At 41.5% G+C, this 24795-nt stretch overlaps 1 protein-coding gene across 1 annotated transcript in view; it reads right to left on the bottom strand.

Moving 5' to 3' along the window:
- Positions 1-2622: 2622 nt before the first annotated feature.
- Positions 2623-24795, bottom strand: part of RPGRIP1L (RPGRIP1 like) — a 78597-nt gene continuing 56424 nt past the window's right edge. Inside the window, exons 23-26 of the mRNA XM_083752959.1 lie at positions 22171-22354; positions 9705-9789; positions 4506-4639; positions 2623-3340 (exon numbers count right to left, since the gene is read on the bottom strand). Of these exons, the coding sequence (XP_083609085.1) occupies positions 3246-3340; positions 4506-4639; positions 9705-9789; positions 22171-22354 (498 nt within the window). The 3' untranslated portion in view covers positions 2623-3245. The remainder of the gene's footprint in view (positions 3341-4505; positions 4640-9704; positions 9790-22170; positions 22355-24795) is intronic.

The raw sequence follows: 24795 nt of genomic DNA, 5'->3' as shown, positions 1-24795 counted from the left end.
CTTAATTCGTTCCGGAGGTCCGTTCTTAACCGGAAACTGTTCTTAACCTGAAGCACTACTTTAGCTAATGGGGCCTCCTGCTACTGCCATGCCACCGAAGCACGATTTCTGTTCTCATCCTGAAGCAAAGTTCTTAACCCGAGGTACTATTTCTGGGTTAGTGGAGTCTGTAACCTGAAGCGTATGTAACCCAAGGTGCCACTGTATGAGGCAACCAGTGAAGTTGTGCATTCACAGCAGTGCTGGTAGCAGCGGCAGAGAGAGGAAATGTCATGGTGCATCTGCAGCAGCACAACCATATGCCTTCATCTGCCACAGCTGCAACAAAATATGTCTCCCCTGTATCAGTCACTACAGCCACAGCAAGCACTGTGACCTTCCAACAGTTTGACTTCACCACTCAAAGGTGTACTCCTGCATTGTCTCCTGAGACAGGCAGATGCATGCCAACCAACCAACCACTCAGCCACAATGCCCTGCAATATTTTTGCTCCAGGTGAATTTATGACTTTTACACTTCCACCTTCAGTTGGCAAAGGCTAAATGCCAAGTCTTAAATTGTACACAGCTCCTGCTTGAGGATTTCCCAGAGGTATCTGGATGGACACTGGAACAAGAAGCTGGACTAGGTGGGCAAGTGGCCTGATGCAGCAGGCTCTTCTGATATTAGGTTAAAACTGCAGATGCCTAAGCAAAATGAGAATTAACAACTTCCCAATTTTACAATCTAGTACAGCCTAAAAGGTTTATTTCAGAAAATAGTGTCCAACTAAGTTCTACTCACAGTAGACTCATAGAAATCAATGAACCTAAGTTAATCATGTTTATCAATTTCAGCGAGTCTAGGACTAACATTGGACACAACCCATTCCTGTTAATCGGTGTGTGGAAAGCAGTTTTTTACGGCATAGGTTGCAATCCTACCCCCCACTCCATCTTGTTTGGAAATAAACCCCTTTGAATTCAATGGGATTCAATGGGACTCCTATTTCTGTTGTGTTTGTATTTGAAGACAATAAAGTCCTTGTCTGGATTACTGACTGGTGTGTCCTTTTTCCATGAAACTCAGTTACACTACAGAACCTCAACAAATGGTGTTGTGTGTGTGTGTGTGTGTGTGTGTGTGTGTGTGGCTTCATGTTCACTTCTTTATAAGGAAGTGATTTTGTTTTGGGTTGCAAAATATTAGGTGAATAATGCAAACCTCCTGCTTAAATGCCGCAACTCCAATTCTGAAAAGCCACTTTATTAATCTTGGTGTTGAATCTAGCTGTTTTAAATTACTGTAAAGTATAACAAGAAGTCTTAATGACAATATAGTTGTGGGGGGCCAAAGAACACTGGGAAATATGGGCCAAGAAATGAACTAAGAAGCAGCGCAAGTGAGAACACAAACATGTGCCTGTTGACTGGGAATGGAAGGGGGCTAAGGAATGTCACCATCTGTGGTTTCTAGAACATTCCATAGGATTAAATTGTTGTGAGAACTTGCCAAATGTATTCCTTGGAGATGGTCCTCCCCTAAAATTTGGAAATGAGGACGACGGGAATTTAATGGCAGAATTCGGAGATTTCTGTGGTCAAAAATTTATATATTCTGATGGCTTCTCGATGTACATCAACAAATTAATATTGTATGGCTGCCATTTCAAAGCCTCCTCAAGGTGAAGAGGCGTATCTCAAGCCATTAGAGCACAGATGGTTCAAACTATATGCAGATATTCATAGTTGTGCTTTTTCTTTTTGCATTTTGTCTGGCTTTTTTTGTGCTGTTGAACTGTAATGAATTGTCTCATAATCTATTCCATCTTCTTGCCATTAGCAGGCTCTGAATGTTCACAAATAGGAGCAAAGAACTCATTTTCCAGAGCTTTAATCACACAAAGAGGGAATGCCTAATTCTGTAAATGAAATGGCCTGTGATCACTGAAGCAGAGATTTAATATATCACGGCAAATTAGGTAGATTTTAATAAATTACTTATCTTTCTGAATACTTTACATATGCTTACGAAATAAATATAGCCTGTTTTTTTGTAAACGGCAAAAGGCCCCCTTTACCTATAAAATCCCGTTTAAAATACACTAAAAAGATATTCAGAAATAGAAAAAGCATAAGCTATTCCAAATGAATCTTATCTAGAAACTTCTATCTTTTTTGAGGGGCTGATCCACGGCTCAATTAAAAAAAAAAATCAATTAAATCCTTCATCAGCATTGGTTGAAAGCTGGAAAATTGAGTTTCCAGGCTGTTTTCAATCATTGTTTATCAGGATACAACCATTTGTTATTCATGTTTTATATAAATTTTAAGTGTGGTGGTGGGGGGGGTGAGGGTGAGAAGGGAACCAAAGGCCCAGCCTGCAGCGTAAGATAATCTGATCGATTCTTTTATGGTTTCATCTTGCACTTTGATAGCTATTAGTTGAAATATGTAAATCTCTTTTTCCTGCAGATGAAAAACAAAACAAAACAAAAAAGGGAGGTTTACGCAATCCTCTCCCTTCAAAAAACTTGATAATCACAAACAACTGATTATAATGTTAGCAGAAGGGCAAAAGTTGTGTGTTTCTTTTTATAAAAGCTTGCAGTAATTTAATAAGTCTTGGGACCAGTCTCCTTCTTTATATTTAATTGATAGAAACGGCATGCATCAAAGAAAACGCATACTGAGATTTAATGTGCATAAAATGGATATTAGCATTTTAAAGAGGCAGATTAACACATTAATCCAAGTAATTTTCATATATTGCTTCTAATAAAAGCTTCACAGTATAAAATCCTTAATGAGGCTAATCGCAGGCATTCCATTTAGTGGGGTGATTAGGGATAACATAAAAGTATTTTTAATCAGTTTTCTAAGGCTTAAGGTTTTTTTATTTTATTAAAAATTAAAAATTTGACTTGCATTTTTATTACTGTTTTATGTTAAGGCAAACATCATGTTGAAAATGCAAATAAAGCACATCATTCAATCATGTAGGTATTAATTATTTACAAGCTGGTGTCCATTGTGGGGTAGGGGCTGCAGCCTTAAGGGTGTGTGTTGGGGAGGGAAATGTATAAAAAGGAAAATCCAAACAGACAGGAAAATATACAAAGTTTACAGCTGCAAATTGTGCATCCTTCACATATAAATTATACATTAAATATTCTGTAGCATCTCTCTCTCTCTCTCTTCCTAGATCTAGCCTGTGCATTGGTTATGCAGGGAGAAAGCACATCTGTCGACACAGGCTCTCATTTTCAGACCTCCTCATAGACTGAGCGTAGAGCATGGAGGGCTTCTACTGTTACTTTGAGCTTCCCAATTACCACTCCACCATCTGGTGAATCAAAAACTGGAAAAGAAGCAGAGAGGGAAAGCAATGTCAATAGCAAGTTCACCGACCCTCGCATTCCACACCTTTGAAGAGCTTCAACTTCGGTTGTGGAAATGCAAAGGCCCTTCATTCACACGCACAAAGAGATTGGGTGTGTGTGTGTTGTAGTAACAGAACTCTTGGCCATTTCAAGTAAGCGCATCTGAGAACCGCAGTCAATTGCTCTTTTGAGACCATGAGCTAACCACATCTCCAGATGTGGAGCATACGTTTAACACAGGCAGAACGAGATAAGAGTTGTGGAAAGTCCTGGGTTCTCGCCAACTACAAACACATAGATGAAGGACCACTGCCATCACCTTCTTATTGTGGAGGAAGATGAAACCCGCTCTCCTGCACAAGAGTGGGCTCTTCCTAGGTAGATTATACTACATTAACTGACCTGTTGCAAAGATATGGACAAAATCTAGGATAAACAACCAAAACAAAAATCTAGTTGTGACCTAAGATTACCAGTTCAAGAACAAATGCTTGATGTCTGGTTCAGAAGAATGTACCTAAGTTGTACGGAAGATGCTGGGTTCTGTCTTGTTTTAGGAATTGCAGTAAACTCCCCCCAAATACCACCAGCTGCTAATACACCTTTTATAACCATATTTCACTTATGAGGTCTGGAATAGCACTCCAAGAACTGCCACAATCCAAAATCCACTTTTATAAAAATATTTATCTGGGCCAGCTCTATCATTAGGTAGAGTGGCTGCCTCAGTCAGCAGGTGATGAGGGGTGATGAGAGTTGTGTGTGTCACATGGCCTCTGCTCAGGTGTGGTGGGGAACACTCTGCAGTGGCTATGTTTTGCACATGGAATGGAGAAGGGGGGAAGTGCTATTTTGTCATTTGTTTCAGACAACAAAATGACTTGGGTCTTCTTTGCTATCTCTCTTTCTATAGGACTACCTGATAAAAATTCCCCCTCTCCATGCGGGAGGTGGGTGGAAGCCCAAACAAACCTGGGAAAGATTTGGGAACTGTGGGTTATAGCCAGTGTTACTCAGAGTAGACTCACAGAAGTACTTAGGTTCATTAATGTCTGTGGGTCTCCTCTAAGTAGAACTAGCATTGGATACAATCCTCAGAGTTGTGAGAAAGCAAAACTAAAGAGAAAATGCCCTGAAACTCACTGTTGATGTCTTGGTCAATGACGTCTTGCCCTTTCCGAAATATCTCCATTAGACTGATGTATGCAAAGCCAATATCTTCACACTCAAGATCTTGCTCATCCTCTGGAGGGTCACTTACTACTGTAAATCGTATGCTGAGAAGGAAAAAAAAAAGGGGGGGGGGAGTAATGAACTTAAATACCGGTATTTATTTTTTGTATTCCAGTTTTAACTTCCATTGGAGAATCACAGGGTCATTTACAAATTATTCACACTTTTAAGAACTGGTTGCTTTAATTTTAAAGAGAAAGCAGTCACAGGGCCCCAATCCACCAGTTTCCTGCCAGAAATTGCTGTTGTGGCTATTTCCTACTCAGAGTGCCATTTGCAGTAAATAGCACATTTGGGGGCAATTGTCAGCTCAAGGTGTGTATGGCATTTTCAGAAGGAAACTAGGCTGCAGTCTCATTTTGAGATCATTGTGCATGGCTTTAGACCAGCTTCCTATATCCTTGCTCTGTTCCTCCTGTTCTATAAGGGCTACAACACTGTTGAGAGGTTCCCAACACACTCAGTGAGGGACCAGGATGCAAAGAGCATAGGAATATAGGCATCTGCCTAATATAGAGTCAGACCATTGGGCCCGTCTAGTTCAATATGGTCTACAGTGGCTGGAAATGGTTCTCCAGGGTTTCAGGCAAGGATGTTTTCAAGCCTTACCTGGAGATGCTGGGGACTGAACCTGGGACCTTCTGTATGCAAAGTAAATGCTATAACCATTGAGCAACTGTCCCTAAGCATATGCTTATGTATATGCTCAAGGCAGCTTTGGGATTTGTGTTTCTAAAGCACCTGCCACCCCACTCCTCTGCTGAATGACAAACCATCACTCAAGGGAGTTTTTCAAAAGCAGCTGATGATGCAACATTGTGCTGGTGTGGGTGAAATGGATATAGAGGCAAAAAAATCCCACTTGGCTCCCTAAAGGCCTTGGACAAACTTCCAAGTAGCTCTTGTCCTGGGGCTCCAGTTCCCAGTACTGTCCAATGGATTCAGAGGTCTGCAGCCGATGGTGAGGATGCAAGGAACTGCAGATTTGGATTTGAAGGTCAAGAAGAGCAGTTCGACATGTTGCGTGGCAAATGTTTTCTTTCTTTTTTTAAGAAACCCTGAGTGTCAAGCCCCTTTTGTGACAGGCCACATAGTTCTGCTGTTCAAAGAGCAAGAATCAGGGACATGGTCAGTGCCTGTGGTGGCCGCAGTGCCCTTCTTTCACCAGAAAGTTCACAGGGAATAACAACAACAAATATGTGACCTTCCAAGAACATGCAACAAGGTTAAGCTGCAGAAAATATGACATTGTGAGTCCTGGCTTTAAATGTATTTTTTTTTTAATATGTACACAAGAAGACAACTTTCCCTCTGTATCTGTATTGTTCTCTCTGTCTTTCTCTCTCAAAAAAACCACACCACAAAAACCTTTTGTCAGCAAGAGAAGATCCCACGATCCCGTTAAACAGAGCTTTCAAACACATATGTAAAATATATGAGAATGTCCTCTAGCTGTATGCATTCCTCATAGCATAAAGTATCTTAGTCACAATGCTAAGATGCGCTGTAAGTTCTGCCAATAAAATTATCCACTTAAGTACAAAGAATTGGAACGAACTGTCCTTTGGAATGCGACACTCGCTTGAGTCAGAATACAGAATAAAACTAAGATACTATTTGGGGCAAATTTAAAAGTACATTATCCTTTAAGGAGCAGACAAATAGCCTACTTCCCACTACTTTCCCCTGCTATGTTCGCCTGCGTTTGTTTACTTGAAAACACGGAATAGTACAAACCATAGAGACACATGTAACTCATTAACTTTCCCTGGCACCTTCATCAATGCCACAATCGGGAGGTCTAGCCAGACCACAGAATGTTGGCTTTGTAGACAGTCAAAGTATGCTGTGTATGTCAAGAAATGACATCTATGAAAACATCTCCGTCAGTGAGAATTAATCCCACTGTTGATATTGTAGATACTGCTTCAGAAAACACATTCGCTTCTAAAAGATCAAAATGGGAATGGTAAGGGGAAGCACCTTCCTACATAAGATAGGACTGAAGCCAAATCTTGCTTTCATTTCATGAAATGTTAGTGGGTTGAAGTGGGGTTATACTATTGATCGAACCCTATTCTGTGAGATTTGTTGTGAGTGTGCTTGTTATCTATGTAAGCTGCTCCAACAAAACCAGCATCTCATTCCTGTCCCCTTCATTTCACCCTTCTAGGTGTTAAGCTTAAAGAAACTCTTGCTGCCTTAAAGGCCCCCAGATGTTAAACTGGTTAAATTAATTTATTAATTTTTTTAGGATACAATCTTATATGTCAGGTGAAAGTTCCCTGTACTCAGTGGGGCTTACTTCACAGCAGAGAGGTACAGGGAAGAGCCTTTAAACCAGGGATAGCAAACCACCTCTAGATGCTGTTCGCCTAAAACTCCCATAATTCCTATTGGCTGGGACTGATGAGAGCTGTAGTTGAATAACATCTGAAGTGCCACAGGTTAGCCATCCCAGATTTAAATCAAAGGGTTTGAAAGATAAAATCTGGGTGGGTGGTTTAGTTCTGATGTGCACTTCTTATCATCTTACTAAATCTCTGCATTTATAGGACACATTTCAAGAGTTCCAAACTTTCCGCACTCCTTTCAAACAGGTAATAGACCAATATTATTACAGTCCCCCTTGCCCCTACTGCTGAGAGACTGAGTATGGGTTCAGTGTTCAAGTTACGCAATTTTAGTCCTAATTTCCGTTATCACTGATTTATCCTATTGCTATAGCTAGACCATGTGCAGCCAATTTGGAATGATATTTTTATCCTAGGTCCTTTGGTTTCCTAAACTTTAAAGTTTAGTTCCTGTTTCAAATGGGGGGGGGGAGTTCTGGTATTATTATTATTATTATTATATAAGGCATTGTGATAGGAAACATGTGCCGAGGGAGCAATACGCCAACTTCAAATGTGCTGCGTCTGTGCATTCGAGGGCTGCATCTCCCTTCCTGATGGCCCAACTTCTAAAAGGTGGAACAAGAGTGAGGAGGCTTTATGGATGAGCCTGCCCAGACGGCAAGGCTTGCTTCAGATGTTCTGGAGGTGGGATGGTAACTTCTGAAAAACGCTTCCATGTGGCGGAAGCCTTTTGTGGATGGCTTTTTGTGTGGACGTGTTCAGCTGAGCTGCCATACTAATAGCCCACAAAGGGAGATGTCCTGGCTTGGCACGCAAGTGATCCACATGGAAAGCTGGTTGCGCCAGTCATGGCATTATGGTAATTATGATGCCACAGCAGGGCATGAATTGCTATTTTACTGCCGATGCTCCACACTTTTGAAATGCACGCGGTCAAAAACCAGATTTCTAGGAAGAGGTAGGGATTTCAAAATGAATGGCTAAATGCAACTGAACAAGAAAGTGAGCATCTTGTTTGCAACGAGGGCAAGGTACAGATTTATATGGTTTGGGGCAGAATCTACTCATGAGATCTCATTTGAAGTACGGTGTCCATTTCTGGCCACCGCAAGGCAAGAGCTGATAAGCACAACCTATGGTGACTCAGACTACTCTGCCACCCAGCCTAGTACCGTGTATTCTGATTGGCAGGAGCTTGCCATGGTCTTGCTCAGAGAAGGTACATGATATCCTTTTAACTGGAGAGGCCAGAGATTGAACATGAATATGCATGCAAAGCATATGCTCTGCTATTGAGCTATATAATTCAAGAAGGACAATCACAAGAGAGTGATGAAGAATCTCCAACAAGACAAATTGGATCAAGAAAGATGCATCTAGTTCCTTCAACCTAATTCTAGATGGTAAAAAGCAATGTTTGAAGCATGGCGATGGAATATGTACACCAATTCCACATAATTAAGATGTCAGCAGTAAGGGAAACATGTTTCTAGTGAGCCTGCTATAAAGCAGGAGAGGATCTGAATGACAAGTTAGCACACTGTATTTTGAAATTATATATAATCTGATTTTATTTTTTAAAATATATATATATATATTAAGAGCTTATACCTTGCCCTTCAAAATGTAACACAGGACAGAGTATGATTGTGGGCATGTGTAGAAATTAAACCAACACAGGCACACGATTATTGCATTGGATTCCTACTGAAATAAATGAGACTTGAGCATTACTAACTGCTGGTTGTGACATAAGGTTAATGGTTGAGCAATGGTATTTGCTTCCTGAGGAATCTGCGGACTTTCCCTGGAGTCTTTGAAGGTGAGGGAAGAGGAGAATCATTTCAGAACACAAGGAAAAGGTTATCTATCTCGCGTTCATGCATGGGCTTTTGAAAGATTTCAGTGGGAAAGGATTTAATCTTCTACCCTTGGAATGACATGGACGTAACCTTGCACAATGATTGTACAGAGGCAGCATGCCAATGTTTGTGGAATTTCAGCATTTGAGCGAAAGATCCTGCTTAGTCACTGGACTCAAATTAGTCCTGTGAAACAACGATAGCGACACAGAATATGGCACTATTGGGAAATCTGTAACTTTATTTGGAGTTCTGCTCGCACCAGCATGTTATCCATCTTACTAATGTATGCAGTAAATCTGGAAGTCCTTTCCTTGTTTGCAGAAATGAAAAAAAGAAAAGAAAAATCTTTCTGAACTTCAAAGTGCTTTAGATGTGATACATGCCTGCTCTTAAGGGATCACTTTATGGCACTTCCTGTCGGATTCCATTAAAAAATTGTGCACCAGCCAACATATGAAGCTCAATTTTAAAGTAAAATGGAGAAAACAAAGACTACCGTCTTATTGCCAAGTACTACCCTCAGGTCTGCACTGCTTATCTGTCTATATATGGATAACTTAAGTGTGTGAAAGGCTGACTGGGAGTCCTTATACTTCTACCTGAACCAGCAGCTATTCTGAACCACAATCAAAACAGCATGGATCAATTACTCCTCTACAAGGAGAATGACTGTCCCGTTGAAGGGGAAAAAATGGTCCACATTATGCTTGCTGTTCTTTTCTTTTTTTGGGGGGGGTGTGTGTGAAAATTATAAATAATAAATAAAATTCAGGTGCTACTATGTGACAACATCATGTACCCTTGAAAGAAACATGTAGCATTTATCACATGGAAATACAAAATTGTGAAGTTGAAGGGCATCTGACCCATTCTGCTGCAAAATTTACCTTCCGGGGCTGGGCTCTGATCCTTGAAGCATGGCCTTGAGGAAATCACGCTTCACTTTGTTGTTTGCCTGGTCCACATGTATCACTGAAAAACGCAACAGGAAATGGCAATGGCTGCGATTACTTGCAATGAACGAAATGAACACAATTTGCTTTGCTAGTTAGTTTTCAAAGTAACTTCCTTTCGTTTTAAGTCATCGAAATGAGTATTATCCCACAAAGCCCAGCTGCAGAGATGAATGACATGGTAAGCCGAATAATGCCTATAGACTTTATAGTAAAGTTATTTTCTTTTTGATTAACAGGGGTCCATTGGATAAGGCAGGTATCCAATCACTATGAAATTTCGTGGTATAAATTCTCTCTACATGGGAACACACCTGTATTCAAATATTCCTTCAGCCAATGTCCATGATGAACAGTTCCTGTTTATGGCTTAGATGACTGTACATTACGATGTGGCATGATTCTATTTTATTTTTCTTTCATTCTGGACAACTCTGAAGGATCACAGCTGAGTTGGGGAGCACAAGCCCCCCAGGTTCATTGGGCTGAGAAAGCCCCCTTAACCTAGTCTTCCCCAACCTTGAGTCCTCATATGTTTTTGGACTATTACTCCCATCATCTTTGCCTGTTGGTCATGCTGGCTGGGAATGATGTTGGGTTGTAGTCCAACATCTGGAGGCCCAAGACTGGGGAACGTTGCCTTAACCCAAGGTTTTAAGTAAGAGAGCTCATTTCAGCTGGAGTAGATTGTACCAAATGTTTAAATGTACCAAAGGTCTGCTTCTGTATAAGATGTTACCATATGCATCCTTTAATGAGGGTAAGTAAATCCTTTTACTGTACTCAATTTCTCCCCCTCACACTGAAGGGAAGGATTGTGGGATAGTTCTTAATGCCCTGCTTTGAGGAACAGAATTAAAAACCAGAATCCACTAAACTGCAAATTTTATAAATAAGAAAGTGTAGTGTAGATGAATAGAAAGTAGACATAATGCTACATAATCCAGAGAAGTATCTACTTTTAGAAAAGGAAAGCAAAATGTAGAAATACCTGTGAGATTAGAATCCTTATGTCTGAGGGCCCTTATAATGATTTTGTTGAGTCTTAAATACATTTAACTGCTCAGCTGTGCATATCACAGAGTTGGTTGAAATGTGGTAAAGAGGGGGATTTCCCCCCATCCACCCACATCTAATAAATATTTAATGCTTGTAGCCATAGGCTACTGCAAATACAGTAAAATCCCTATCAGCATGGACATAAAACATGGATAAATATACACTCTGTTCAAAATGTAATCAAAATTAAAATAAACTTAAAACTTTCTAGGATTACTCATAGATTTAAATGGCTCAAATTTTCAAGCCACCTTCCACAAAGCACTGGTGTTTGGTTCAAGATTTGCAGCTGGATTTTCTTTGCAGCAATTGGAAACAGTGCAACTTGAAAGGATATATACTCGCATTCATCAGAAAATAAGTCAGTTACTATTACCTGTATTGCTTACCCATCTCCACACACACTGTGACACAAGATAACCATATATTTTTTTCTGGGACAGGTATACGGTAGGCAGTGCAATAAATAATGTACAGTGGTACCTCGGGTTAAGTACTTAATTCGTTCCGGAGGTCCGTTCTTAACCGGAAACTGTTCTTAACCTGAAGCACCACTTCAGGTTAAGCTAATGGAGCCTGCCGCTGCTGCCACGCCACCAGAGCACGATTTCTGTTCTCATCCTGAATCAAAGTTCTTAATCTGAGGTTCTATCTCTGGGTTAGTGGAGTCTGTAACCTGAAGCATATGTAACCTGAAGCGTATGTAACCCGAGGTACCACTGTACTATATCAACCATTTCCATTTGTTTATTATCTGTTTCCTGAAGCACTCTTGATGCAAGGCACTGAGTGTAAGACATTGGCTCCCACATTTGAGTTGTCTTGTCTTTGAAGACATTCTCCAATGGTCCTGTTCTGAATGGCCCACCTTTTGAAGCAGGGCAGGTGGGTTCCACTGTTGCTCCCCAGCAAGTGGTATTAGGAGAAACACCGTCCTTGAACTATGGGAAGCACATTGATCTAAATGTAAGGAAGCACTTCCTAACTGTAAATATAGAACGTGGAACAGAGAGCACAGGAAGGCAGTGGAAATGCCCCCCCTTTTTTGCATAGGGGGCACCTCTTTTGGGGCACAAACATAAGAGACTGGTTCAACTAATGGGTCCAACTAGCAGAAGCCCACACAATGACTTTTGCTAGTGCAATGGGTCTTTCCATCTGCCCCAATTGGCTCAGTGGTGGCATGAGAGAAATTCTAGAATAGCACCTGGAGGGGAGATCCTTCCATCAGGCAGGCAGAAATGCTTGCACTGACAGGGGAATCTTATTAATGCTATGTTGAATTCCTCCCAAACACTTACAAGACATCTGCTAGCTATTGGACTCGCAGCTCTCCAAGGCGGCGCAGGTCAATGTTGTGTCCAGGGCAGCTGTCTACCAGCTCCACCTGGTACGCAGGTTGAGACCCTACCTGCCTGCGGACTGTCTCGCCAGAGTGGTGTATGCTCTAGTTATCTCCTGCTTGGACTACTGCAATGCAATCTCTGTGGGGCTACCTTTGAAGGTGACTTGGAACTACAACTAATCCAGAATGCGGCAGCTAGACTGGTGACTGGGAGTGGCCGCCGGGACCATATAACACCAGTCCTAAAGGATCTTCCTTGGCTCCAAGTACATTTCCAAGCACAAATCAAAGTGTTGGTGTTAACCTTTAAAGCCCTAAACGGCCTCAGCCCAGTATACCTGAAGGAGTGTCTCCACCCCCATCGAACAGCCTGGAAACTGAGGTCCAGAGCCGATGGCCTTCTGGTGGTTCCCTCACTGCGAGAAGCAAAGTTACAGGGCCTTCTTGGTAGTGGCGCCCACCCTGTGGAATGCCCTCCCATCAGATATCAAAGAAATAAACAACTATCTGAAATTTAGAAGTTTTTAATAACTGATGTTTTAATGTATTTTTAACCTTCTGTTGGAAGCTGCCCAGAGTGGCTGGGGAGACCCAGCCGGATGGGTGGGGTAGAAATAAATAATAATAATAATAATTATAATTAATGTGATGGCTTATGGAATAGGGCTGGCTTAGCCTAAAAGGATCCATGCAGATTCTACCCCACTATTCCAATCCAGAACCATACATGCATGCAGATACACAGATCAAATTCTTGTGCATGCTAGCTTATTTCTTAATTGCAATTCAGCTGCATGTAATGACACACTCCCTCTCAAAATGAATGGGAAAGCTTTTTGGGGTAAAAGCAGGATGGGACATTCTGTGAATTCAGCTGGAGTACTCAGATCTGCAACAGACTGCTGGATGGAGCACATCTCTTTTATTTATTTAAAACATTTATCGCCCACCTTTCCTAAAAATTCAAGGCAGTTAAAAAATAAATATACAAATACAGTAAGAGCAATAAACCAAATGGTGTGGTACAAAATAGAAATACTGGGAGAATTAATCTGAGGCATTCCCTTAATTGCCTACATATCCAGTTAACTCTTTGTTTAAATTTGCCTTGTAAGAGGAATGCAAAAATAAATAAATAGCTTTTAAAATACCAGCTTGTGAAATTAGCTGTGAGAACAGAAGACATGTGAAAAGTTAACCTATGGTACGTTATGGGAACTTGTGTAACACTATTTTTAAAAGGGATAATTTGAGGAGTGGGGGAAGAGAACCTGGTGGGGGAAGAACTAACTGCCTCTTTCCATGCTTCCTAAGGAAAATCAACAATGAAAGCCGGAATGGAAGTCGGAACAGTCATGTGATCCAATTGTCATATTGCTGGCAGGTTTATGCTCACACTGTCAGAAGAGATACAGGCAGCATCTAAGAATGCCACACAGTTGTCATTTCCTGTTAATGGCCCTGGCAGTCACGACTGTGAAAGCCAGTGGCTTTTATTGCTTCGCAATGGAGGGGATTTACGGTGGTTTCTTTCTTTCGCCCAGTGAAAGTCAGTGATAGCGATAATGTATGGCAGAGCGCTTGTCCTTTCTGACAGCCCCAGTAATTTAATCCCCCTCTCCTGCCAGAACAGGCAATAAGAAAGACTTCTAGACCAGCAGAGTGGGGAAAGATACAGCCTGACATTCATCTCTTTATATCCCAAATAAAATAATAAAAAACAAAAACCCTTCAGTCAGGTTACGAATGTGGACACCAGTTTGGAGCATCTTCCAATATCACAGGCACATACATGAAGTCACAAATTTAAGCATTAAGACAAATTTTTATGAGCTGGATACTACGGGGGAAATAATTGATAAGAATGCAGTGGGCATGTCCAGTGATATTTCCCTTTTGGTCTGAAGCTACTGTCCACATTAATTTTGTATTGGATAAATCCTTGTTATCTGCAGATGCTCATGTACTTTTAAATTATATTCATCTTGTACGGGACTTTCAGCAGGACACTAAGAGGGGGTTGTGAGAGTCCTTATGGTTGCCAAGAGATTTAAACTTTGAGCCTGGAAGGACGAAACATCCAACATATATTATGCAATGGCCTGAGGACCTTACTGCCCTTGCAACGTTTAAGCCTATTTCTTATAAATGTCAATTTTGTTTGGATATCTATCAGGACACATATCAACTTACATGTTTAAAACTGAGGTGGATGTACTGATGGCCACTGTATTATTAATATGAGCTCTTGTTGGCTTGAGGACCAGAGATGCCAACCAAATTTTATCTTGGCCCCAGACTCCTGACCAAAAGTTGTTGGAGATAATTGAGGTGAATAGGGAGATAGGACAGGATCTTTTCTGTGGTAGAATCTTTACTATGGAATCCATTCTCTAGAGAGGTTAAACTGGCTTCACCTTTGTTAGTTTTAAATGGGCCATTTAAATCTTTTTGTGCTTTCAGATGAATTTAAATATAAAGGTTTTTTTCGTTCTTAATCTATAGTTTGAGCTCATATTTTCTTTCTGTAATGGAATAATATTATTATATTAATGATATATTATATTTTATAGTTTATCAAATCCTTAAATTAGTATTAATTAGCATATTATATTATCATCATTAACGTGAGCTCATGTTTTCTCTCTCTTTTCTTTTTGTTAAACTTGTTAAATAAAGCATTGTGGATACAGGATTTTGGGGGCACCAGCTATGGGTAAATGAGGGCAGACTGGGGCACAAATGAGGACGTCTCTAGTTCAAACTTTGGCTCTGCAATGAAACCATTAACTGGCCTTAGGTAAACGACTCTCTATTGGCCTCAGTTCTGTGGGGTATAATACTGCAGAGTTACCCTACAAGACCAAATGTTGAGTACTGTATTGCTACGACTACCAAGGCTGTTAATGGTTTTTAAGTGGTTGATTAATCTCGGGTTTTGTAGTTTTTTAAATCTGTGGGGGGTTTCTTGGTATTATGCTGATGTTTGTTTTTATGACATATTGCTACTTTTTGCTCTGTGTTTTTATGACATATTTTACTTGTTTTTTTACAATGTATTGTTACATGCTGTTCTGTGTTAGTTTGTTTTTTTAATGTTGTAAGCTTCCTCAAGAACTATGGTTTGTACGCTGGATATAAATATTTTAAGCAGAGAAAATATTTGTGCCTGCTCCCAACAACTGTTCTCATCCAAATTCCCATAATGCTGCCACCCACTAACTTGGAATAGGGATAATATTGAGGAATCACACTGTACTGCTTAACTAAAGTCAGATGAAGAAAATTCCTTTCTTCCCCGCACATTGCACACTAAATCTTATGTGCTATACTTCTAATCTCTTCTGCGAAGTTTTACAGGCTCCTGCTTCTTTGAAAAGCAAAATGCAACAATTCTCATTTCACCAGTTTTAAAGCTTCCCGAAACACGAATGTCTAGATTAAGCACCAAAGCAAGAAGGCACAAACATGGAAAATTATAATTTAAAAAAAAATCTACAGGAAGCTTGGGGTTTTTTGGGGGGCGGGACGGGGCGGGGAGCATGGAGCCTTATATCAGGGAGGGATCTTCTCTAAGCCCTGAAAGGGTTTAATATGTAAGGGCCAATGGATATTGGAGGGCATACTGAGCAAAAGATCCAGTGTTGGAATTAACAAGTCTCCGAATACCAGTTGCTGGGAATCACAAGTGGGAGGGAGAATCGAACGCCTTGGTACTCAGACGTTTTGGCTCCTGAATGCAGAAAACCTGGAAGTAAGTGTTCCAGTTTTCAAACGTTTTGCAGAAGCTGAACGTCCAACGCAACTTCCGATTGAATGCAGGAACAAGGTTCCACTGTACTTGGGTCCTGCTTCTGGGCTTCTCATAGGCCACAATGAGAATGGGATGCTGATCTATGATGCGCCATTGGCCTTTTCTGGCAGGCTCTTATGTTCTTATGAGCGAGGGTGGCAAGATAACTATCACCCTTGCCCATTGTTCTCTTAATAATAATAATAATAATAATAAAATTTATTTATATCCCGCCCTCCCCAGCCGAAGCCGGGCTCAGGGCGGCTAACAACACTAAAACAGTCCAACATTATAAAACATTATAAAAATGAATTAAAATCAAAATTAATGGCAACCATAAACTAAAGTCTTGTAAAGATTGCCAAAGGAGGGAGTCAGGCTGCGCCCTGACCAAAGGCCAGGTGGAACAGCTCTGTCTTGCAGGCCCTGCGGAAAGATGTCAAGTCCTGCAGGGCCCTTGTCTCTTGTGACAGAGCGTTCCACCAGGTTGGAGCCGCAGCCGAAAAAGCCCTGGCTCTAGTTGAGGCCAGCCTAACCTCTCTGTGGCTTGGGACCTTCAAGGTGTTTTTATTTGAAGACCGTAAGTTCCTCTGTGGGGCATACCAGGAGAGGCGGTCCCGTAGGTACGAGGGCCCTAGGCCGTATAGGGCTTTGAAGGTTAAAACCAGCACCTTAAACCTGATCCTGTACTCCACCGGGAGCCAGTGCAGCTTGTATAGCACCGGATGAATGTGATCTCTAAGCGAAGACCCCGTAAGGAGTCTCGCTGCAGCACTCTTAGTATGTAGGAAACCAACAGATGAATGGGAAACAAGAATCATGTAAGTGTGTAGGTGGAATGCTCTATCCAAGGCTCCCCCATCAAACCCCTGGAGTCTCCCTACTACTTACCCAAGTGAACCTACTTATGCTCTATTTCTTATTGTCACACTCTCCATATTCAGGGAAACATATCTCAGGCTTAGTAAGATAGGAATGTGCCTTTCTCCCGCACAAGCACACCGCTTTGTGGCATAAAGCAACCAACCAAAGAGTAAGTGTTAAATGAAACCTATTTTCTCATTTCTTTCAAAGCAATGAACTATAGCTACCAGCTTCAGAACAAACAATATATTAAACCATGGTCTGAAATTAGTTTAATAGCCTGGCTAGTTCTGGTAACCATAATTTTCCACTTCAGATAAAAGAGGAAACTACAGTTAGAGTTTCCTGGTTTAACTGCAGCTCACAAAGGGGGTGTGTGTCAAGGAAATAGGTGGCATCTTAAGTTGGAATAGAATATTCTGAATGCAGCCAATGCATTTCAAACTATCCTATAAACTAGGATAATTTGGGCAATCAAGCAGTATTTGATTGGAAGGGATGCTGGAAAACATTGTGACGGTGTGATTGATTTTACTGGTGTCCTTATTTCTGGATCTTTCAGCATTTTGCTTTCTATAGCCATGAAGGTTAGAAAGACACTTCTCCCCAAACCTGAATGCTGACATGGTCTCAGAATAGTACAGATGTGCCAAAATCTGTTCACTGGGGATGTGCTTCTTGTTGTGAAACAGGTCCCAAACTTGTGTGTGTGTGTGTGTGTGTGTGTGTGTGTGTGTGTGTGAGAGAGAGAGAGAGAGAGAGAGAGAGAGAGAGAGAGAGACGGAACTTTAAAAGAATTTTCCGTGTTGTGAACATGGAAAGTTCCTTTCCTCTATCATCCTATTCAGAATCCAAAGTGCATCTAGACATCAGTTCTCTCTTACCACCCCCCCCTTTCTCTCGCCTTGCCTCAGGTAACTACAATTTGTCCAAATAATCAACTACTCACTCCACAGAGCCAAAGGCTTCTGATCTATATAGGTCTCATAAAAAAAACTTTGGAAGATTTCATTAATCTTGCCCCTTTCTATTGTCAATTCCCAAGCAGGTTTATATACAGCCAAGATAACATTCTTTAGGCCCTCGATCATTAATCTTATTTCCAGGCCCCTTTCTTGCCTTCTCAGCATTCTCATGGCAATATTCTCTCAGCCCTATGAAATATAAATGCTATTTCCTTGTTATCAGTGTCTATCAACTGAACTTAATCTTTGTTATTTCAATTATGGTGGCCTTGTCTGGGGGAAAAAAATCATTTTGTCAAGGTGAAATTAAGAGTCGACCCCAACGGTGTAACTATCTATTTTGAGTTAGAGGAAAGTATAAGGTCAGTTTGCTTGCATCTACAATATTTCCCCCTTAAAGTTAGAATCATCACTCGGTTGAGTTTGAAAACATGAGCATGACACTCGCCTGCTTACTACTGCTTTCCTATTTTCACCTCTAGCAGATCAAGTTATTTTAAAACTGACCCACACGGAGGCCCTATCCTGGGGCAGCCAACCTGGTGTTATTCAGATGTTGTTGGACAAGAGCTCCCATCAGCCCCAGTGGCCAATGGTCAGGGATGATTAAAACTGTAGCTCATCAGCATTCGGAGAGCACCAAGGTGGCTATCTCTGCCCTACCCCAGGGATCTTATATTGAAACCAACACACGCCAACATGGTGCCCATCACACCTGGCTATAGGCCATGCTGGCTGGAGGTAACAGCAGCCGTACTCCTATGAAATTGTGAAGGATGTTTGGAGGAACCTAGCAGGGTATAGCTGGAGATGGCCACATACCAGAAAGAGCAGAAGAGAGGGAATAGTGGCAGTGGTATCTCAACTTGAGCTTGGGGCGACAAAGATACAGGGCTGGTTTGGGGACATGTCTAAGACCTAGATCAGGAGAAATAAGGGGGTTAAACTCAGGGTGTGGGTGTGTATATAGTGTATGGTTATGAAGTGTTCAAATTTATTTTCCCTTCCTCTGTATGACATAACTGTCATACATCTGACATACAACTGTCATAAGGACTTAACCGTCCTTGTACATCAACCTTCCCCAGTCTGATGAATTCCAGATCTCTCATAATCCCCAGGTAGCACATCTGTGCTGCCGGGGGCAGATATGAGTTGTAGTTTGAAACTTCTGAAGGGAACCAAAGTGGGGAAGGACTGTTTGGATATGGGACAGGCAGATTTACATCACTTTCAGCAGGGCGTTTAACTATGAAGGAGAATGGATGTTAGATACGGTATGTCTGACATCCCGATAGTTGAACGCTTTCCATCTTTTCCTAAATACACTTAACACAGAGTTATATATAGTTCTTTACATGGATAGATTGATCCACATAAGAAGAACCAAAACACCATTTGGCTCCATAATAGTATAACAATAAGATTTAATTTATTGATTAAAAGACTACCTTGCTTCTACCTATAGTTTTTTGAAAAAAACAAAGGCTTGAGGAATTGAGAGCACTAAATCATTACATTAAGTGTTGCTTATAATGCCAGAATTCCAAAGGATCTCTTTGTCTCAGCTAAAGTAGTGTAAAGTAGTTTTTTTTTAAGCCAGTCACAGTGCTAAGATATAAGTATAATGAGAACTCAATAAAAAGAATGTATTATTTACCAAGAAATAATGATTTCTCAAATTACATCTGGATTTATCGTGATTTTTTCCATGCAAAATCTAGGGGACTGCTAGTTTCCCTCTAAGCTCAAAGTACACTTCCTTCGCCAATCATGTAAATCTCAGTTTTATTAAAGAAAATATTCAATTAACCCCTAATATTCTACATACCCAAATCTAATTAGGCATGAATAAGAAATGGAGTAAAGCTATAGTAAACACACACATTCTGACTTCATTACTATTAGATTATTGGCTTTCTCACTGACATTATCAAACAGCAAATTCATTAGGGCGCTTCCTTGATATGCGGTTCCCTTACCAGAAAAGCTGGCACTAAGGAGAAATTAGATGGCCAGTTATTTAAGCAATTCTCTAGGAAGAACAAAGCAACCATGTTGGAAATTAGTAGCGAGTTATAACTTTGTGGCAATTACAGCAAAAAATGTTTCCCAAGAGGAAGAGTTGGATCATGTACTCCTAGCTATATGCCTGAATGTGCAGCAAGCTGAACCCTCAGGCAGCCTCACAGACAGGGTTCAGCATAAAAAGAATATGGCACAACCAAATAAGTTTAAAATGGGTTGGGGGAACCTCTGGCCCTCCAGTTCCCACTGGTTGGGGCTGATAGGAGTTGGAGTCTAGCAGCTCTGGGCAGAGAGGAGGTACAGATTTCCCATCAATGGCTTCAGATCTCTGTTCCCATTTCTAATGCATAGTCCTGCCCCCTAGGCATGTGACATAAGGGTGGGGTTTGCTTCTCTGTGCTAGAGTAACAATCTGACGAGTGGATGCTGACTGATATGTACAGGCAGAGGACAACCTAGACCACTCAGTAACAGGTGGAGATGTCACACCTGTAGCAGTAAGCTTGGAACAGGGGAATAGTGCAAAGAAGTTGACTTGCTTTAAAGCTAGAATGTGAGTCCTGGTTTTGCCATGGAAGCGATATGAACTGCCTTTTCCTTTTTAAAACATAATATCTTAAAAAGAACCGCCTGACATCAGTTCAAATAAGATGTTCAAATTGCTAGAATTAAAATGTGGGATGTTTCTTTTTGGAATTACAAGTTTTAATAAAGCTGAGTGGGTGCATTCCAGCTTTCAAGTCTGAATTGCTGCGCAATAAATTTCGAAGCCCAGGATTGGGGGAGGGGGGAATGAAGTCACAAAGAGCACTTTTTATATGAAAAATGAATGCCATAATAATAAACCAAGTTGGCTGCTAACATAATTTCACTCCCAACTTCAGCCTTCTGACACAGAAAACATACAGACTAGATAAGATCACACTCAAATAACAGCAGTTACTGACACCAACAGCTGGATGAGTTCCTGATTAGCTACATCACTTAGAACAGTACGCTCTGTACCAAGGATAAGTGCAAGTTTTAACTCTAAGCTTTCTAATGGGAAATGTCTGAATGCTGGATTTTGTGAAATCCTGGGGATTAACGAATCCACAGATGTTTTCTGTATTTTACTGCATGACAATGTGGCATCAAAATTTATTACAGCTTGGCATAACAAACAGCATTCATCTGCTTATATGCGACACTCTAGTGTTATGTATAAAAATGACTGGGGGTAGAATCTGCCAAGCGCTGATTCCTGACAAGCACCACTGAACTGAAGCAGGGTTGAGCATTTGATGCTCCTCCATTTGCTTGCCTTGTCAGTGTTATTTTTTAAATCCTGGGTAGTATTCAATCACAATTAAAGTCCGAAGTAATGCAAGTTGGATGTAATTCTTGTGAACATCGTGAAACTTCATCCATTCACTGACGGACCAATTCTGCTTATTTCTTATAGAATATTTCTTATATAATTCACATTGGAAAATATGAGGAAAGCCTCTTCTCAAATTGTGAAAATTACGTATTAGTGAGGGTTTTTTTTTCTTTGCCTAGTTTCCAATTTAATCCATTTTTGCTATCCTATTTTATAAAACTATCCCTGGAACAATTGTTAGAAATTTCCCCCCTTAAACAAGCTTAATGAAAACTGGGATTCTTGCTGCAATACACTTCTGTACCTTGGATGAGAGAATATAGAACAGGGGTGGTTAACTAGAGATGTTATTGAACTACAGCCCATTATTCCTGGCAATGCTAGCTGGAGCTGAGGGAAGACACAGTCCAGTTATATCTGGAGAGCACCCTGTTAACCACTTTTGAAGTGGACAATAGGTTATGTTTTGCCTATCCTTGCTTTAAGCAACCAAGTATAAGGTGTCTGGGGTCTTGGAGAGTCTTAGTCCCTGCAACACCATGGCAGCTTGCAAGCTGAGAAAACAGTTGGCCTGATCTTTGCTATGCTACAGTGAAAGGATGATATCATAGAATCATAGAGTTGGAAGAGACCACAAGGGCCATCGAGTCCAACCCCCTTCCATATGGTGATATGGAAGAAGCCAACTGGATCTCATTGGATCCTCGCTGCCGATTCTGGATTGGCTCATCCTCACTAGACCTCTCACCAAGTCACCTCTGTGACAGGCACTTGCAAGCTTCCTGGTGGCAACTCTTTGGCCACTCCAGGAAGGAGGATCCTAGAGAAAGATGGAAGCTTGGCCTGATGAGCCTTTCTTACGCAAGTTGAAGCATAACTTACCAAATGCCTACCTGCTAATATTCAAAACTGGAATCACTTTAAAAGAAGCCACACCACTGGTGACTTGGAAACGTAACAGAATAATATTTAATAGCACATACCATGACTATAATTGTAGTAGACCCGTTGTCCGCTTCTCGGTTTTGGAAGCGACACTGGTGTTTCATCTGCTGGGAAGTTGGAGAACTTGCACTCTACAAACAGGCGTTTTATTGTGTCATCCATTGCAACCTGTGATTCCGTGAGACCGAGGGATACTATTTCAATCCGGATTTTTTCACCAGACTATTACAAAAAGAAAGAAAGAAAAAGCAGCACAGTATATACTTCTTGTCATGCTAAAATGTCACAACAAACTTGTACATCACACCAGATGTTTTGGATGATCAAACATGACTGATAGTTTACGACAGAGCGACAATGAGGTCCTGATGCACTGGGATTTGTAGTTAACACTGTCATTGCAACAGACCTACAGATTTATATTTTATGCTGGAAAAACCTCTTTGTCAACCCTGCTGCTGGTTATGGTTGAGGATTGAACCTGGAACCTTTAACATGCATTGATGTATTGTTCTCAACTCACCAGTATTGCTTAATCTTAACTGGGAACTGCCATTAGTTTTAACTATGATTTATTTGAACAAGTCAGGATCAGAAAGTAGAGTTTGATCTTGGCTTGTTTGAACAAACCACAGTCTAAAGCAAAGACATCCTGATTCAGATAAAATGATAATCTGCGGTTAGTTGCAAGTGGGAGCTTCTGATCTTGCTACTGTGCTGAACTAGGAGAGGGGGGCACACGGGCCCAAGGTTTGTCCATGCAGCAGAAACTAAGCCCTGGTTTGTATGTAATGCTAAACTATGGCTTTCCATTACGCACACAAGCCTCTGAGAGTCGCAGCAAAGCCTTGGAATTAAGTGCTCCCCCTCCCACAAGGAGGAATAAGCCATGATTCAATTTCATTTCCCTCAATTCCTGTACAAATTCATGGTTTTAAAATACTGAGTGGCAAAACAAGCCAACTTCAAACAGCGGATTACTGAATAGTTATTTGTAGCTGTACTTTATTGATAATGTTAATGTGTATTGTGTATTTTGCTTAGAGGCTTTTATGATTAGGCAGTCTGCACATTCTGTGAAATAAAATGTATAAATAAATTTATTCCTCCTCCTGGTTGTGTGGGAGGAGGTGAGGCGAGTGATGGAGCCCAATGGTTTGTTCAGGTTCACAAAGACTAAACACTAAACAATGGTTGAATGTTACTTGCAAATCCTAAACTGTGTTTTATATATATATATAAAGGTAAAGGACCCCTGAAAGTCACCGTATTTTTCACTCCATAAGATGCACCTGACCATAAGACGCACCTAGTTTTAGAGGAAAACAAAAAAAAAATATTCTGAATGAAACAGTGGATGTATGGTTTTTTAGTGAGGGCTGTAGCTATGTGATCTGATGGTGAATTTGGGGTGACCCAATACAAAAATCATGAGGATCCATGTGGATCCATGCTTTGTAACCACGTTTTTGCGCCATTGTGGTCCCAGGCAATAGTGAGTACATGGTTTTTGGGGGTTTAGACTGTACCCATGGACATGCAATGTGATCTGATGGTTAATTTGGGGTGACCCAATGCAAAAATCCTGTGGATCCGTGCTTTGTAACCACGTTTAAAGTGGGGAGGGAAGGAAAAACACTGAAGGGACAAGGAGCACATGTGGGGTGTGTGGAGAAGGAGGCGGCTAACAATGAAGGAGAGGGGTTTAAGGGGAGGGAGGAAAGGAAGGCAAAAGTCGTCCCCCCCCTGCCCAAGCCAGCCCCCCCCTCTGGCCCACCTGCATGTTTTCCGGCTGCCTGCAGGTCCCTAGCATGCTTCCCTGGACGCAGCAGCAGCAGCACCAGGGCATGGAGCGGAGGAGGCAACAGCGGCAACTGTCGGTTGCGCTCCTAGCCACCGGGAGCTGAGCCAGGTGGGCTAGAGCCTGCGCGCAGTGTGACTGGGAAGGAATTAGCAGGAAGGACATGATCCTTTCCCCTCTGCTTGCCACGAGGGCAGGGGATTTCCCTGCTCTTTGCTGAATTTGTCTGCCACCAGTCTCCTTGCTTAGCATGTCTGTTTGCTGCCAGGTGACGCTGCCGCAGCCAGTGCTAAGCAACAGAAAGGGGAACACAGCAAACCCAGCAACCAAAAACACAAGAGGGTGGGGAGTAAGACTCTGAGGCAGAGAGAAGGAAAGGAATTCACTGCAGCTATGCGCTCCCTGCCAGAAAGGGATAAGAACAAAAGGAGGGGAGCAGCGGCTGACTTTAACTGCCCAGTTAAAACCGTACGCGGCGGGGAGCGCAAAACAAAATAGGAGTCGCAACTGAATCCTTAGGAAGGCGCTACAATAATTAGGCAAGGGGAACAGGGCTGATGAACAGACGGTAGCCTTGGGATGCATTACAGATCGAGAGGCTCCACACACAAGGACACTCAAACGCCCCCTTTAACCACACGCTCTCCCGTGCAGCAACACGACTCACACGCCTCCACACACACACACCAAAATATGCCCGACACAGGAACCCCAGCAGCCTCCTCTCCGCAGCCTTCTCTCCTCCATGACACATGATCTGATTTTCGCCCCTGCACTCTGACCAGTCGGCTCCAAGGACCACACATTCGCTCAATAAGACACACAGACATTTTCCCTTACTTTTTAGGAGGAAAAAAGTGTG

Source organism: Podarcis gaigeae, assembly GCF_964106915.1.
Source record: "Podarcis gaigeae genome assembly, chromosome: 8".
NCBI lineage: Eukaryota > Metazoa > Chordata > Lepidosauria > Squamata > Lacertidae > Podarcis > Podarcis gaigeae.
The sequence above is the reverse complement of the archived record's forward strand: the minus strand, read 5'-3'. Positions and strand labels throughout refer to the sequence as shown.